Here is an 18,388-nt window from a genome sequence, read left to right as displayed (position 1 = left end):
TCTGAAGCAAGGTCTAGGCCCGAAACGTCAGCCTTCCTGCTCCTCTGATGCTGCTTGGCCTGCTGTGTTCATCCAGCTCTACACCTTGTTATCTCAGATTCTCCAGCATCTGCAGTTCCTGCTATCTCTTTCCACCTGACATTTCACTTGTCCCTCTCCCCGCAAAACATTTGGGGGTGTTGAAGGTGGGGTTGGGGTGATGCAATGTAACATCCAGTCCCAATTTTCAGATTTATCAAATTAGGATGTATTTTGTCCTTACAAAGGAATGTAAATATAGAATTAACAGTCACCCAGTTCACAGTATTTGTGGCTTCCTCTCAATGGATATGGATCCAAAACACAAAATCTCTCCTTAATTAATTGGCATTAAACTGTAATTTCATTCAGATCACAAGCATGGCTGGTCCAAGAAAAAGAAAATTCACATTAATGACAAGAGTTGCCTATCTGATATCTAAGTTAAAGCACGTTGCTGAGTATAGCCCCTAACTTAGCATCTGACTCAAGTGTTGCTTAATGCTGACATGTGGACACAGATGTAGTGAAGTGTTACACTCCCTTATCTTAACATTGCCTTACCTCATTTGGGGCTGGCAGGAATAAGATTTGCAGAGATAGAAAAGAGTAATTATCAACAGGACTATTTACAAAACCCTGCCTGAATAGATACCAACTAGGTCAGGATGTTCACAAAATCAGGTTTTTAATTTGTTACATTTAATGATTTGTCAATACTTAAGTAGAAAGAAAACTTAACTGTTGAAAGTGGAAGGTCATAAGAAAAATGGCAACTTATTCATAAATCTAGTTCAGTATGCCACCTGTTGTTCAAATTTAAGAAGGGAAGAACCCAAGAAATTATGCTCTATTCTCAAACATCTCATGTCACGAGATAAAAATCAGCGAACATCTAGAAAAATATAAACTAATAACCGTCAAAAAGGATACAGACCAGTGGAACAGACAAATTCAGTCAGTCAATGTAATTAAATGTGAAATCAGATTTTACAAAACAGAGCAGCAAAAATAAATATATAGCAGGGTGCAGCAGCAATAAATCGAGGCTTTTGATACATTGAATTTTTCCAGAAGAAATCAGAGAAGTAATCACTAAACAAATGGAAAATCTAGATTTTTTACAGATTGACAGGATGTCACAAGTGGTGTGCCACAGGGGTCACTGCTCTTTACAATTTATACAAAATTATTTGGATGAAAAGACCAAAGGTATGCTAACTAACGAGCAAAGGGATCTAGATAGGATGAGCAAGTGGGCAAAGTTCTAGCAAATGAAATACAGGTCTAGCATTTCTTATCTGTACACCATGGGACTAATTTAGTTCGGAAATAGGACAATTTTGGTTTTCAGACATAGCCTATTTACTCTATAGGTTATTCTTGATTTAAAATTACTTTTATCACATTCCGCTGTTGAAGGTATGGGCTGTTGCTGGTATGTATTCTTATAGGCACTGATAGCTTTCCTAAGCCCCGTAGTACTATAGTTTTATTTCCAAGTTTCCTCCTTTTAGAAATAGTCCTGGACATTGGATTTTAGGTCTTTTGGGTCCATTCAGGTCCAATTGCTTGGTGATGATACAGGAGGACACTTTAAAAACCTTCAGTTTTTAGATCTTTTTAGCTTTCGGACGTGCAGATGAGGGACACCCGACCTGTACAACGTGGGGACGTGTGAAATAGTCAGTTTTGGCAGAAAGAATAAAAAAAAGCAGGTAGCAGAGTTCTGAGGTTGAGAGAGATCTGGGTGTCCTGGCTCATGAATCACAGAATGTTAGTATGTAGGTGTAGCAAGTAATCACAAAAACAAATAAAATGTTGTGTTTTATTGTGAGGAGGATTGAATATAACAGCAGAGAGGTAATGCTTCAGTTATACAGGGCATTGGTGAGACCACATCTGGAGTATTGTGTACAATACTGGTCACCATTCTTATGGAAGGATGTTAATACATTGGAAGCAGTTCATCGAAGATTTACTAGACAAATACCTGGAATGAGCAGATTGCCTTATGAGGAAGTCTACACAGGCTAGGCCTGATAACCTCTGGGAGTTTAGAAGAGTTAAAGGTGACTTAATTGAAACAAATAAGATCCTGAGGGTACTTTGACCAGGTGGATGCTCGAAGAACTTTCCTCTTGTGGGAGAATCTAAAACTAGAGATAATTTAAAAATAAGGGAGTACCCACTTAAAACAGAGATGAAGAGACATTTTTTTCTCACAGAGGGTTGAGTGGCTTTGAAAAACCCTGATTATTAAGGGGATGAAAGATTATCAAGAATATGCAGGAATGTAGAGTTGAGGTTAAAGTTAGATCAGCCATGATCTTATTGGATGGCAGAGCAGGCTTGAAGGGCCAAGCGCCCTATTGTTGTTCCGTTGTTCATGTGGCACTGAGTGCACTTTATTCAATCAGGGAATGTGGGAGTTGACTGTATGCTCAGCGTTTACTGTTCATCCTTTGTGAAGACAGTAATGTTGTTGAACTGCAATGGTTTACATAGTACAGGTACAACTACAACACTGTTACAGAGGGAGCTGCAGGATTTTGATGTATGACAGTAAAGGAGCGACAATATATTTCCAAATCAGGATGGTGTGGTGATTGAAGGGGGAAAATGTATGTGGTGTTTCCACACATTTGCTGTGCTTGTTCTTCTGGACAGTACAGACTGGGGGCTTTGGAAGTTACTGTCCAAAGAGCATTGGTCAGTTGCTGCAGCGGATCTTTTTGAAGGATAGAAACCACTTAAACTATGTGTTACTCATGGAAAATGATGGATAGTGTGCCAATCAAACGGGATACTTTGTTTTGGATGTCATCAAGCTCCTCGAGTGATAACTGACCAAAAAGTTTGAAGACTTACACATCACCTTCCAATGGATAAGAGTTCATTACCTAGACAATCCTGCCACCTTTGTATCAGGTTACACAGATTGACGAGCAAATTTTCAGTCAAGACAATTAACAAGGAGAGGTAAAAAAGGTTCAGATATACATTTTATGGAACAAAAATGTACGTTTACCAAGGTACGTCGGACGACTCACCTCTCTGACTAAGAGCTGGGGAGGCAGTGAAACTGAAAATACGAGACTGTTAAAATGATAACCAGCAGAGTCCACTTCACCACACACCTAAAAACAAAAAGTTTTCCATTCACTGCAGAATTCAGACTTGAGAAATTAAAACAATAACTGCCTTTTTTCCATCAATCAACTCCTTTAAAGTTTGACCATTCTTATTTTATAGACAGCCTCCTTTTAAGACAGTGTACAAAGTCTAATTATTGTTGTTGCTTCTCTTTTCCTCATTACTGACTCACTGCAAAATCATCATTTCCATTGTTAACCAACTATACATGTTTTTGTACGTGTAATTTTCCCAATATGGTCTAGTCAACCAACATATGTAACGACTCATTAAAAAAAACAAGTAATTTTACAATTTGTTGCGATCAGTGAAGCAGATGGAGGTCATTGGGACCGATAAAAGTCATGAAACTTTGTTGACAAAAACAATGTCAAGATAAATTATCCAAAATTAAGCCATTGAATACAGTGAGCCTAGATTAAAAAAGTAAGAAAAAATTTACAGATAACTGGTTTCTGTTGATGAGATGCAGGGAAGGCTATTCACCCTAGCAGCATCTATGCATACTTAGGTATCCAGGAGCTTTTCGTTAATATCTGTGAACCACGTTAAATGGAAATCAAATAAAAGTGAAGCAATAGCAGGAAATGTTGCAGAAGTTCAAATATGTGGCCTTTTACATTGAAAGGATTTGGGGTCTGAAACTGAAGTTAACGTCAAAAGGATGCCACAGTTGCCAAAAACCTAGGTGAGCTCAAGGAAGCTGTCAGGGGCACAGGAAAGAGTCTGCAACACAGCAGTAACGATACTTTTAATTTCTCAATGTTGAGCTGGAGAAAATGGAGTTCTCAAGAATTTAGCAGATCTGACACCAGAGAAACAGAGTTAACGTTTCAAGTCCAAAGAGTCTTCCTCAGAACTGTTCCAATGAAGGGTCATTAGATAGAAAACATTAACTCAATTTCTCTCAGATGCAACCAGATCAGCTACGTTTCTCCAGCATTTTCTATTTCTATTTCAGGGTCCAATAGTCTACAACTGTCATCAATGTGTGCAGCATCTGTTCCCAATGGCCGTATCCACTTCTTTCTCCAATACTATTAACCTTTCGTGACCTCTTATGCGTCCTAGACACTCATTTGGGACACCACACCAGATCTGCTGCTCATGCCCCACCACTACTTTTCTTATTCTCTCATGGGCTGAGTGAGTTATTGGTTGGCCAGCATTTATTGCCTATCCCTAGTAGCTCCTGAGAAGTCGGTGGTAAGCTGCTTTCTTGAACTGCTGCAGGACATGTGCTGTAGATAGACCACAGTGCCATTATGGAGGGATTTCAAGGATTTTGACGTAATGACATTGAATGAATGGCAATATATTTCCAAGTCAGGATGGTGAATGTCTTTGAGGGGAACTTGCAGGGTAGTAGTGTTTCCATGTATCTGCTGCCCTTGTCCTTCTAGATGGAAGTGGTTGTGGGTTTGGAAGGTGTTGTCTAAGAATCTTGGGTGAATCTCTGCAGTGCATCTTGTAGATTGTAAATACTGCTACTAAAGAGCAACTGTGGTGGAGGAGTTGTTGCTTGTGGATGTGGTGCCAGTCAAGTGGTTTGATTTGTCCTGGATGGTGTTAAGCTTCTTCAGTGTTGTTGGAACCACACTCACCCAGGCAAATAGGGAGTATTCCATCACAATCTTGACTTGTGCCTTATAGTCAGGAGAGTCAGGAAGTGTGTTACTCACTGCGATATTTCTAGTCTCTGACCCACTCTTGTAGCCATTGTGTTTATATGGAGAGTCCAGTTCAGTATCTGATCAACGGTAATCCCGTGGATGCTGATAGTGGGGGTATTCAGTGGTGGTAACGTCATTGAATTGCAAGGAGCGGTGGTCAGATTGTTTCTTATTGGAGGTGGTCATTGCCTGGCATTTGTGTGGGGTGAACATTATTTGCCACTTGTCAGCCCAGGCCTGGACACTGTTAGGTCTTGTTACACTTGAACATGGTCTGCTTCAGTATTTAAGGAATGGTGCTGAACACTGGGGATGTTTGCTGTTAACTGTACACTCCTGACCTTGTAATTGAGGAGAGATCTTTGATGGTGCAGCTGAAGATGATCAGGCCCGAGGAACTCCTGTAGAGATGTTCTGGTGCTGAGATGACCGACCTCCAACAACCATAACACTCTTTCCAGGTGCCAGGTATGACTCCAACCAGCGGAAAGTTTGCACTCCCCACCCCCACTGGTTCTCATTGATTCCCTTTTGCTCCTTGATATCATACTCTGTCTAATGCAGTTTTGATGGCAAGATGATATCATGAAGGCTACATACAATGGGTAGAAAGGCATATGTTGGCATGGAGGGTATGAAGAACTATGGTGAATGGGTGGAAGACATGGAGAGGCATGGATTGTCATAGATGGGACTACTGTGGAGTGACGGCCAAGCTTCTTTTTTGATTCACTGTGTTTTTTTTGTACAAAGATGACAGATCATTGAGCTTTGCATTTTGGACAACTAGCCTCCAGACCAGAGAGCTGTGGCTACCTCTGAGCTCTTTTAAGGACTGCTAGGCCTAACTTGAGTTATCAACCATGTACCCGGAACCAAAATTCAACAGTCCTGGGAATTTGGGGTTTGTGGAGCTGGGAATTTTCCTCCAGACTATGGAGCAAGCCGGGGAGACAGCAAGAGCGAGAGATCTACAATGCTTATGGCAGTACAGAAAGCTGACTGTGGTCTTGATTCAAGCTCAGTTCGCCAAATGCTGTAAAGTGCTGCACTGACCCATATCAGCCAGCTATGTAAAGAAGAACACTGTTTTCCTTTTCAACCATTTGAAAGATGTGCATCCACAATTTATTAATGAATGTACCATTTGAATTTTCTGCAAGTACATGTCAACATATCTGTCTATCTCCTCTTGAAATTTACTCAGTATCCCAGCGTTCACCAAGCTCTGGGGTTGTGAATTCTACAGATTCATGACCCTTTGAGAAAAGTAAATTCTTCTCATTTCAGCCTTAAATCTGTTTTTTCTTAAAACTAGTACCTCTCATTCTAGATTGCCCCGCAAGGAAACGCCCTCTCCATTTACTTTGTTAATCCCTTTTAACATCTTGTAAATCTCAATTAGATCTCCTCTCATTCTTGTAAACTCTAGGGAATAAGAGCCTGAACTACTAAATCTCTCTTCATGATTCAAACCCCTCATCTCTGAAATCAATCTAGTGAACCTCCTTTGAATTGCCTCTAATGCAACTACATCCCTCAAGTAAGGGGACCAAAACTGTCTGCAATACTCCCAACTGTGGTCTCACCAATACCTTGTACAGTTACAGCAACAACTCCCAATTTTTATGCTCTATTCCTTCAGCAATCAATGCCAAAATTCCATTTGCCTTCCTTATTAAGGTCACTAATGACAGAAAATTAGAAACAAATAAGAAACCAAATTAATGCATGACCTTACCTTTCTAAAATATTAAAATTCCTTGCTAATTATGATTTACCTCACCATGCAAAACTTGAACAGTTTAATCAGCATCGGACATCTAAAAGAGGCTTATAACAGATTGAAGGTTAATTTATACAAGCGAGATCTGAATAAAGCAGACATTGTACCTTTTTTACAAAATCCATTTCACATAGGTCTTGTAGAATTCCCAGACACACAAAGCAAGTTTGAACTTCATCACCAGGAAGTATACATTCACTGGATAGCAATTTGACTGCTCCATTCTGTTCTGAATCGGAATCATTCTTTTCAGAATCCTGCAACCGCATCTTCTTACAAGGTGGTTGACCATATTCTACTTCCTTAGGTTTATCTTCATCACCGTTCAAGAATTTGTGAAGCTCTGTGAACAATTCCTGAAACACAGACATTTTTAAATACAACGTTCTGTTTGTGACGCCTTATTTAAATTATTTGGAAAAGCGGACAGTGTGCCTCTTCAGATTTACTTTATACAACATCTGACCACTCGATCAATTAGTATCATTGCAAAATGTTGCATCTGTTTTATATTTGAATTAAATTCCACAATGCTGCATGAGACTCTGAGCTGATGGCACAACATTGAGAGGGTGGAAGGGTTGGGTGAGTGGCCGGGTGAAAGGACAAACACAGGCAAAATCAAATCTAATGCCTGTGGCAACTTTTGGGATGAGGTATATAATGAGGAAGAGGTGAGGATTCCACCACTTTATTTAAGTCAGCCAGAGGGGACCTGTTGCCAATCGAGATCCTGAAGTCAGCAATTACGGCATGGTGGCTCAGGGTTAGCACTACTGCCTCACAGCGCCAGGGACCTGGGTTCGATTCCACCGTCGGGCGACTGTCTGTGTGGAGTTTGCACATTCTCTCTGTGTCTGCATGGATTTCCTCCGAGTGCTCCGGTTTCCTCCCACAATCTAAAGGTGTGCAGGCTAGGTGGATTGGCCATGCTAAAATTGCCAATAGTGTTCAGGGATGTGTAGATTAGGAGGATAGGTCTGGGTGGGATGCTCTGTGTGTTGGTGTGGACTTGTTGGGCCAAAGGGCCTGTTTCCACACTGTAGGGATTCTATGAATTAATGCCTCAACCTGCCATTGTTGACATTGACCTGCTGGGAGCCCAGCCACATGGGGAGAACGTCAACCAAACCCAGTTGGGATTCTTGTGGGCTCTTGACTGGGTGATTAGTGGGTAAACTAACATTTTATGGTTTATTAAGTGATGGTAACTAAACTAAAAGTAACATTGATTGATAAATGAAACATTATTCCAATTAAGTGTTACCTATGCATAGCTTAGCACTCTAACACTATGTGACTTTGTTTAGCTTAATTTAACAAAGAAATGCACCATGGGACTGCAGAGTGAAGACTACAACCTCATCTTTCAGAGTGAAAGATGCAAGACTGAGGGATCTGTTTTGTTTCAGATCCAGACTTCCAAGGTTGATTAAGACAATGATGGTACACTCCACAGTTTGTTAGCCCTTATCAAGGAATCATAAATGCACCAATACAAGGGGATAGCTGTAGTAAAGAAAGGAGTTGTGTGGTTATAGACAGGCCCTAACTACATAGTAAGGGGTTCTTGTGGTGCAGTATCGCTACCTTTGAGCCAGGAGGCCTGGGTTCAATTCCCACCTTCCCAGAGGTGTTTAACATATTTTTTAACCTATTTTTCTAATCAACCTGTTCAGAGATGTTATTACACACCTCTAGAGCAGGTGGGACTTGAACCTAATACACAAAAGTTATGAGATAGCATTTGTGGTCATGGTAGAACGCTTGAGAAGAACATGACCTATGACTTGAAAAGCTCCCCATCACTGAACCTCTCGTGTCACATCTAGGTGTATTGTTCACAAATGCACAAGTCCATTATCATTGGCCTCCTGGTCCAGAGTTCAGGACACTACCACTGTGACAGAGGTGTGTGATAACATCTCTGAATAGGTTGATTAGAGGACAGTTTTTTTAAAGTAGTCTTTTTAAAGCAATTGACTAAATGCAACGAGCGTATTAAAGTTAACTTTGTAACAATGTATTTAAGTTTCTAAGTGTATAATCCTTTGACCTTAACATATCTCGTCAGCTGCGCTGTTCACAATCTTCGTGTACTATTTGACCACCAGCTAAACTTCTGACCTCACCTTTTCAATCATGGCCATATACCTGCCTTCATTTCTGCTCAGCTCATCTGCTGTTGAACCTTTATCCGGGTCTTTATGACTTCCACACTCAATTTTCCCAGTACTTTCTAACTGATGCCCCACCTTCCATTAACTGGAGCTCATCTAAAACTCTGTTCCTGTGTTCTAAGTTGCACAAAGATTTCCTCACCTTTCACCCTTCTGATCACTTTTATGCTACTTCATAGTCCAGCAACACCTCAATTTTAAGTCTGCTATCTTCATGTCCAAATCCTTTCAAGGCCTCACTTCTCCTCATCTCCAACATCTCTCCAACATCCCTCCAACTTTACAACTATTTGAGATCGCTGGACTCCAATTTCTAGCTGACTTTCCATTTGAATTCTTCATCACCATCATTTTTGTGGTATGCCTTCATATGTCGAGGACGCAGAATCTAGAATGTTCACCTTCGATGTCCCCAATTTATGACCCTTTGCTGAGCTGCTCCTTAAAACCAAACACTTTGACTTGCCTATACAGTGTGATACTGTGCACAAGTTATGAGACAGCACTTGCGGTCACGGTTACATGCTTGGGAGAACAAGACCTATGGATTGTAGGGCTCCCAATCACTGAACCTCCCTAGTGTCATGTCTGGGTATATTGTTCATGAATGCATAAGTCCATTATCGCTGGATCATGTGACTATCAGGAAGCTTAAAAAATTGTTAATTTGATGGAACTTGCTTTGTGTCTAAAGTTTTTGAGAAGATTTGTAGCTCGAGTTGTGGATGAGGTTGTAGACATGCTCACTGAGCCAGTGGGTTTGGTTGCAAATGGTTTATCACCCTGTCAGTGCACCTCCAATAAAGCGTCAGTGTTCTGTCCTGCTTGTTATTTACATGCCTCGGTTTGCTGGGGTCGTTTTTTTGTCTGTTCAGTAATTCACATGTTTTTCAGCCTCCTCCTAATGCAGAGATTTGAGGGTGGGAGGGGGTTTCTGCCAGAACAAATTGCATTTTTATGGAGGGCTTAAACAATTAGCTAAGCTTCAGAAGCTAGAGCGAGTAGATGAGTCACTATTCAAACAGATAACATGTTGCATCTTTATTTTAAGCAGGAAAGATTTACAAGCTGACTTTAAAGTACATTGCATTTTCAAGGTGATTGATTTAGGTTTTGCAGCAATATACTTTGGAATGAATGATTCAATGCAATTCAATGAAGAGCCATGACTTCACACACCAAATGCTCTTCAGCGTGGGTGGCAAATCTCCAGCCAGTTCTGCATACAGGAATTGAGGAAATTCCATTAACAGTGTATTTGTTAGTTTCTTGAACTTGTGTAGCACCTTTGACATAACAAAATGTGCCACTGTATCGTAGTTGGGTATCTCCCTGGGCAGGACGGTGGCGGAGTGATTAGCACTGCTGCCTCACAGCGCCAGGGACCCCGGTTTGATTCTGCGTTCGGGCGACTGTGTCGAGTTTGCACAGGTATTCTCCCTCCATCTGTATGGGTTTCCACCGGGTGCTTGGGTTTGCTCCCAAAGTCCAACGATGTGCAGGTTTGGCCAAGTTAAATTGCCCAGTGTCCAGGAATGTGCAGGCCAGGTGGGTTACCATGGGAAACACCGTGTTACAGGGTTAGGGTGAGCCTGGGTAGGATGCTCTTCGGAGGGTCAGATGGATCTAATAGCCTGCTTTCACACTGTATGGATTCTGAGAGGAGGAGCTGGAGGTGAAAATTGATGCTGAAGAAGTAGGTTATTAAGATGATTTAGAAGTTGAGAAAAAATGCTCCAAGATAAAAGGGTTTTAGGGAGGAACTTGTGACTGTTGAAGGCCAGATGGCTGAGAGTGCCACCAGCTATGGTTAGAAGTTAGAGGTAGGAGGGGTTAGAGCTGTGGGGAAATTGTACTAGGAGGATAAAAATTTTTTATTTGATAAAGTTTATATAGAGTCATAGAGTCATGCAGCATGGAAACATACCCTTCAGTCCAACTCATCCACACCAACCAGATACCCCAATTTGACCTTGTCCCATTTGCCAGCATTTGGCCCCTATCTCTCTAAACCCTTCCTATTCATATACCCATCCAGATGCCTTTTAAATGTTATAATTGTACCAGCCTCTACCACTTCATCTGGCAGTTCATTCCATACACGTACCACTTTCTGCATGAAAGAGTCAGGTCCTTTTTAAAATCATTCCTCTCTCACCTTAAACCTATATCCTCTAGTTTGGGACTCCCCTACCCTAGGAAAAAGATTGTGGCTATTTACCACATCCATGCCCCTTATTATTTTATAAACCTCTACAAGGTCACCCCTTAGTCTCTGACATTCTAGGGGAAAAAAAGCCCCAGCCTATTCAGCCTCTCCTTCTAACTCAAACCCTCCAGTCTTGTCAACATCTTTGTAAAACTTTAGAGGGTACAGAAAAGATTAACAACATCCTTCCTGTAGAAGAGCGACCAGAATTGTATGCAGTATGCTAACAGTGGCCTCAACAATGTCTTGTGTAGCTGCAACATGACATCGCAACTCCTGTACTTAATATACAATGAAGGCATGCATGCCAAATGCCTTCTTCACTACTCTGTCTACCTACAACTCCACTTTCAAGGAACTATGCACCTGCACCCCAATGTTTGGCAACACGTCCCAGGGCCCTAACACTATCTGTGCAAGTCCTGCCCTAATTTTCCTTACAAAATGCAACACGTCACATTTATCTAAATTAAACTCCATCGGCTACTCCTCAGCTCATTGGCTCATCTGATCAGGGTCCTGTTCTACTCAGAGATAATTTTCTTCGCTGTCTACTACACTGCTTATTTTCGTACAATCTGCAAACTTACTAACCATACCTCCTACATTCACATCTAAATCACTTATATAGACGACAAAAAGCAGTGGACCCAGCACCGATCCTTGTGGAACATATAATCAGCATTTTCCAGGTTTTCAAACATCATATTTTTTTTAGAAAAGTCATGCTTTGCCACTCATGTTGTTGATTTTTAAATGAAAATAAGACATTTCAAAAACCTTGCGTGAAAGCCTGTACGTAGTCTGAATCCCAACAGAACAAAATCTTAGTATACATCGAGGACAGCATCGTGCACTGAGCAGCATCTGGACAACTCTCCTGTCCTTCTCCGTTAATGGAAACATGACTTCTGATCCTATTCAACAAAAAAGAGAGCAACAATTTTTATTAACGTTTACGGATTTTACAATTGTCTTCAGCATGAAGTAAATAGTTTCAAAGATTGTGTTCTACTTTCACCTGCATTTTCAGTTACATTTGTGTGGTTCAATGTCTGGACAAACAGGCTACTCGGTCGTTTCCTTTCCAAAGCCATCCATTTCACCAAATTATGACAAGCTATTCAATTTTTGCAGTGAATTCACATGAGAGAGTAACAAGATGTTGCTGACACTTGTCAGGACGATATGGCTGATCACTTCAATTTCTCATCAATGGTAAACTCCAAGATGTTGTTATTGGGGGAATTACATTTAACTGTCAAAGTGAGACGGTTAAATTCTCACTTGTTGGAGTTGGGCATTGTCTGGTACTTGTGGTACTTATGCCACACATAAGGACTAGGAAAAAAGACCTGTTTCGGGATTATGAAAAGCTAGGAACAAAATTAAAAAAACAGGTCTTCAAGGGTCATAATCTCTGGATTGCTGCCCAAGCCACGTGTAAATTGGCACAGGGAGACGAGGATCAGGTAAGTAAACACGTGGCTAGAAGAGTGGTGTGGGAAAGAGGGTTTCCTTTTCACGAGGCACTGGCATCAGTTCTGGGACATGAGGGATCTATACCGCTGGGATGGACTCCATCTGAACAGGGCTGGGTCCAGTGTTCTGGTGAAAAGGGTAAATAGGGTGGTCAATAGGACTTTAAACTAGTAAGTGGGAGGGGGAAGCAGGGGAGCGGTGGGAGTGAGCGTACAGGGAGTATGACAATAAATAGAAGGCAAAGCAGCAGGTTAGCAGGTGACGAGGAAGCTTCAACTCCATTGAAAATTAGGAAAAAGGTTAAAGGGAAGGAGAACTCAAGAGCTGTTAGTAATGGAAGTGATAGGACTCAAAAAGAAGATGCAAAAACTGGCATAAGGGCACTTTATCTGAATGCTCGGAGCATTCGAAACAAGGTGGATGAGTTGATGGCGCAAATCGTGGCGAATGGGTATGATTTAGTGGCCATTACAGAGACATGGTTGCAGGATGGTCATGACTGGGAGTTAAATATCCAGGGGTATCAAACTGTTTGGAAGGACAGACAGGAAGATAAGGGAGGTGGTGTCGCTCTGATTTTTAAGGATGACATCAGGGCAGTAGTGAGAGATGATATAGGTTCTACTGAACAAAAGGTTGAATCCATTTGGGTGGAAATTAGGAATTGCAGGGAGAAGAAGTCACTGATAGGTGTGGTCTAATAGGCCACCAAATAATGACATCGTGGTAGGGCAGGCAATAAACATAGAAATAGCTAATGCATGCAAAAATGGTACAGCAATTATCATGGGGGATTTTAATCTACATATCGATTGGTCAAACCAGGTCAGTCATGGCAGCCTTGAGGAGGGGTTCATAGAATGCATCCACGATAATTTCCTTGAACAATATGTAATGGAACCTACGAGGGAGCAAGCTATCGTCGATCTCGTCCTATGTAATGGGACAGGAATAATTAATGATCTCACAGTTAGGGATCCTCTTGGAAGGAGTGATCACAGTATGGTCAAATTTAAAATACAGATGGAGCGTGAGAAGGTTAAATCCAGTACCAATGTCCTGGGCTTAAACAAAGGAGACTATGATGGGATGAGGGAGGAGTTAGGTAAGGTAAAATGGGAGCAAAAACTTTATGGTGGGTCAATTGAGGAACAGTGGAGGACTTTCAAAATGATTTTTCACAGTACTCAGCAGAAGTATATTCCAGTGATAAGGAAGAGCTGTAGGAAAAGAGATAGTCAGCCATGGATACCTAAGGAAATAAAGGAAAGTATCAGATTGAAAAAAAATCCATACAAAAAAGCAAAAAAAGAGTAGTGGGAAACTAGTAGACTGGGAAATCTTTAAAGGCCAACAGAAAGCCACAAAAGAAGTTATAAAGGAAAGTAGGATAGATTATGAGAGTAAACTAGCTCAGAATATAAAAACAGGCAGCAAAGGTTTCTATAAATACATAAATCGTAAAAGAGTGGCGAAGTTAAACATTGGTCCTTTAGAGGATGAGAAGGCCAATTTAATAACTGGGAATGAGGAAATAGCCAAGGCATTAAAGAGTTATTTTGTGTCGGTCTTCACAGTGGAAGACACAAATAACATGCCGAAAACTGATGGTAAGAAGGTTATAGCAGGTGAGGACCTAGAAACTATCATTATCACCAAGGAGGCAGTGCTGGACAAGCTAACGGGGCTAAAGGCAGACAAGTCTCCTGGCCCTGATGAAATGCATCCCACGGTACTAAAGAGGTGATGGGGAAAATAGCAAATAGATTCAAGTGTTTTCCCCACTACCGAAATTATCATTAAGGAAGAAATAGCAAGACATCTGGATATAAATTGTCCCATTGGGAACACCCAGCATGGGTGCATGAAGGGTAGGTCATGTTTAACTAATGTGGTGGAATTCTTTGGAGGACATTACTTGCATGGTGGACAATGTGGAACCTGTGAATGTAGTGTATCTGGATTTCCAGAAGGCATTTGACAAGGTGCCACACCAAAGGCTGCTACATAAGATAAAGTTGCATGGTATTAGAGGTAATGTATTGGCATGGATAGAGGATTGGTTGACTAGTAGAAAACAAAGAGTATGGGTAAATGGATGTTATTCTGGTTGGCGGTCAGTGGCTAGTGGTGTGCCTCAGGGATCAGTGTTGGGACCGCAATTGTTTACAATTCACATAGATGATTTGGAGTTGGGGACTAAGTGTGGCGTGTCAAAATTTGCAGATGACACTAAGGTGAGTGGTAGAGCAAAGTGTGCAGAAGATACTGAAAGTCTGCAGAGGGATATAGATAGTCTAAGTGAGTGGGCAAAGGTCTGGCAGATGGAGTACAATGTTGATAAGCGAGAGGTCATCCATTTTGGTAGGAATAACAGCAAAATGAACTATGTTTTAAATGGTAAAAAATTGCAGCACGCTGCTGTGCAGAGGGACTTGGGTGTCCTTGTGCATGAATCGCTAAAAGTAGGATTGCAGATGCAGCAGGTAATTAAAAAGGCAAATGGAATTTTGTCTGTCATTGCTAGAGGGATGGAGTTTAAAAATAGGGAGGCTTTGCTGCAGCTGTATAGGGTCCTGGTGAGGCCACACCTGGAGTACTGTGTGCAGTTTTGGTCTCCTTACTTGAGAAGAAATATACAAGCACTGGAGGGGGTGCAGAGAAGATTCACTCGGTTGATTCCAGAGATGAGAGGGTTGGATTATGAGGAAAGACGGAGTAGGCTGGGATTATACTCACTGGAATTCAGAAGAATGAGGGGAGATCTTATAGAAACATATAAAGATTATGAAGGAAGTAGGTAAGGTGGAGGCAGGGAGGTTGTTTCCACTAGCAGGTGAAACTAGGACTAGGGGGCATAACCTCAAAATAAAGGGAAGCAGATGTAGGACTGAGGTCAGGAGGAACTTCTTCACCCAAAGGGTTGTGAATCTGTGGAATTCCCTGCCTAGTAAAGCGGTTGAAGCTACCTCACTGAATGTTTTTAAGGCAAGGCTAGATAAATTTTTGAACAGTAAAGGAATTAAGGGATATGGTGAGCGGGTGGGTAAGTGGAGCTGAGTTTCAAAAAGATCAGCCATGATCTTATTGAATGGCGGGGCAGGCTCAAGGGGCCAGATGGCCTACTCCTGCTCCTAGTTCTTATGTTCTTACAGGTATTACTTGCCACCTTTCAGTCCGCATCCAATAAGTTACAAATGGGACTAAATATTGTGCAATCATCTCCACTCTGATCTTATTAAGAAGTCAAGTCATTAGTGGAGCAGCTGAAGATGGTTGGTCGTAGAACACTACCCTGAAGACTGGGGGCTCTTGTGGTGCAGTGGTAGTGTCCCTGCCTCTTTGCCGGGAGGCGTGGGCTCAAGTCCCACCTGCTCCAGAGTAATAACATTTCCGAACAGGTTTATTAGAAAATATTTACCGGAAGACTCCTACAGCAATGAACTGGGATTGGGACAATTAGGCTTCAGCAACCACAACCATCTTCCTTTGTGCTTCGTCCATCCAATTGAAGTGTTCCCCAATTCCCACTGAATGTGATTTTTTCAGGGCTCTTTTGATGCTACCCTCAGTCAAACGATGCTTTAGTATTGTTACAAACTCGAGACAAATGTTCTGCTCTATTCCAAGTTCTATAAAGGCAACCTTGTAAATAAGATACCTGAAGTGAGTGCCTTATGACAGAGATCACATGATTATATCTAGCCAGGAAGCACATAAGTACAGTATTTCTATCCCAAACATACCGCTTTCCAAACAAAAAGAAAAAAAATATTGCACATATCATTTATATAGTCAGTTACCCAGGTTACCTGCTCTGCACATGATTCTTGTCATACATTAGCAGTTTGTCATTCTCATCTGTCTCTGCACATGCATTGCAAACCCTTTAAATCATGTCAACCTCTCAATGGTACATATTTGCGGTATCATTGGCTATTCACTTGGATGACGTTCCAGCTCCATCAACTATGGCTTCCATGTCACTTGCTGATGTTGTGGCAACAATTGTATTTCCACTTCCATTGTCAGGGTGTTACAAACTTCTGGGAGTGATGGTTGATCTGTCTCATGGCAAGTTCATATCTTATTAATCAGCCACCTACGAACAAACAGTTTCTCTAGTCATGTGTGTCGGTCTTCAGTTGCAATGGTAAATCTGGCTGCTCAGTTCGAAAATGTACAATTGATGTGATAACCATTGGACACAGGTCCCAAGTTACCAATTGGTCTGATCCTTGTTAACAACACTGAACGTTTGTACTCTGACTGGCTCTCCACTGCTCAACAGGGAAAATGGTTCGACAATTTGGTAAGAAGATGAATTAGCTGAAAGTCAAATTTAATTTAATGTTGAAATGCACACCTGGCTTCAGCAATGTTTTTGCTATTGGAGGAATAACTTTGGTATGGCATGACAGTCTTTGTTTGTACAGGACTATTTTTCATGGTTTCTGTTGGTATGCTTCTCTATGCAAGGACTGGCTTACCTTCGCTGATTTTCACCAATGCCCCAGCCTTTTCATCTAACCAGGGATACAGTAGATGAAGTATGATATTGTATTTTCCAATTCTTTACAAAAGAGCTGGAATTCTTCATTCGGGTACTGAGGATCATTATTGGTCATCCCAGTCTCAGCAGCGGTGGTTCAAATCAGCTGATCCATCTCCCAGGAGTCAGAATCAGTGTCTAGCATGACAAGGTAATCAGTTCCTGTGAGTGCGAACAGATCTATTCCTAGCTACACCCACGGTATATCTGGGATGTCGTGCGTCATCAGGGGCTCTCTAGCTTGCTTAGATCAGTACTCATTATGAGAACTACACTAACTGATATGGCTCTTGATTTTATTACTCATGTTTGGCCAGGACAGCAAATCTCTTGCCTCGCTCAGACTGGACTCAATTCCTTGTTACTTGCATGGATGCACTTCAGCATCTCTCTTAACTCCTTCGGGATAACGAATATTTCCTTTGTACAATATGCCACCTCAAGCTGTCAATTCATCTGTGTGCCCAATATACTTTTGAGACTACAGGAGTGTTTTTGATGCTTTCAGGCCATCCTTTCATCTCGATTTCGTGCAACACTTGCAGATTTGTGCCTTGTTGGGGAGTTCGGCAGATCTGAGTAAGGCATTTAAGGTTCAGCGTCATTGCAGTGGTAGTGTCCCTTCCCCTTAACTGAGGGGCCCAGGTTCAAGTCCCACCTGCTCCAGAGGTGTATAATAACATCTTTGAACAGGTTGATTAGGAAAAATAGGTTCAATATCTTTGCTGAGCTGATGACTTCCAGAACAGACTTCATATAACATTGTGAAATCTTCTATATCCACTCTCTCACAGCATCCTCTACATTATTCATAAAAAGGAGATCTGCCATCAGCAGCTTGGTCAGTGATGTACATCTGTTTCCTTTGCTTGTATGTCACATTCACATGGTATCTCTGTGACCAGGCTAACATGCTATGCAGATACTTTGAAGTAAATAGCAGTGGCTTATGCAAAATAGTTTGAAGCAGTTTGTGGCTAGACTCAAACTGATCTTGTCTCTTCCAATTAGGTATTAATGAAAATGATCACAAGCAAAGGCAGTCGCCCAGGCAACATCTTGATCTGAGCATATATTCATTCCGTTTGCATTAACGCACTGGATCCAAATACAGCTTGTTGTCCTTGTTGCACTAGGGGTGCACCAGGATCTGTCTTGCTGGCATCACACTGCAGGCTGCCCTCATCATGTATGTCACACTTTCTCAACTCCATTATCTTGCTAGACAACAAAGTGCAGGGCTGGATGAACACAGCAGGCCAAGCAGCATCATAGGAGCAGAGAGGCTGACGTTTCGGGCCTAGACCCTTCATCAGAAAAGGGGGAGGGGAA

The 18,388-nt window shown here is 41.6% G+C and overlaps 1 protein-coding gene across 3 annotated transcripts in view; it reads right to left on the bottom strand.

The window, feature by feature from the left end:
• The window catches only part of pus10 (pseudouridine synthase 10), a 65,003-nt gene extending 48,881 nt beyond the window's left edge, over positions 1 to 16,122 (bottom strand). Inside the window, exons 1-4 of one of the 3 annotated variants that reach the window (XM_048601304.1) lie at positions 15,926 to 16,122; positions 11,803 to 11,939; positions 6,741 to 6,989; positions 3,072 to 3,158 (exon numbers count right to left, since the gene is read on the bottom strand). In XM_048601304.1, coding sequence (XP_048457261.1) covers positions 3,072 to 3,158; positions 6,741 to 6,989; positions 11,803 to 11,928 — 462 coding nt within the window. In that variant the 5' untranslated portion in view covers positions 11,929 to 11,939; positions 15,926 to 16,122. The remainder of the gene's footprint in view (positions 1 to 3,071; positions 3,159 to 6,740; positions 6,990 to 11,802; positions 11,940 to 15,925) is intronic. The other 2 variants (XM_048601303.1, XM_048601305.1) reach the window with 2 other exon arrangements.
• Between the last annotated feature and the right edge of the window lie 2,266 nt (positions 16,123 to 18,388).

This window comes from Rhincodon typus, chromosome 9, assembly GCF_021869965.1.
Source record: "Rhincodon typus isolate 14 chromosome 9, sRhiTyp1.1, whole genome shotgun sequence".
Classification (NCBI taxonomy): Eukaryota; Metazoa; Chordata; class Chondrichthyes; order Orectolobiformes; family Rhincodontidae; genus Rhincodon; species Rhincodon typus.
The sequence above is the reverse complement of the archived record's forward strand: the minus strand, read 5'-3'. Positions and strand labels throughout refer to the sequence as shown.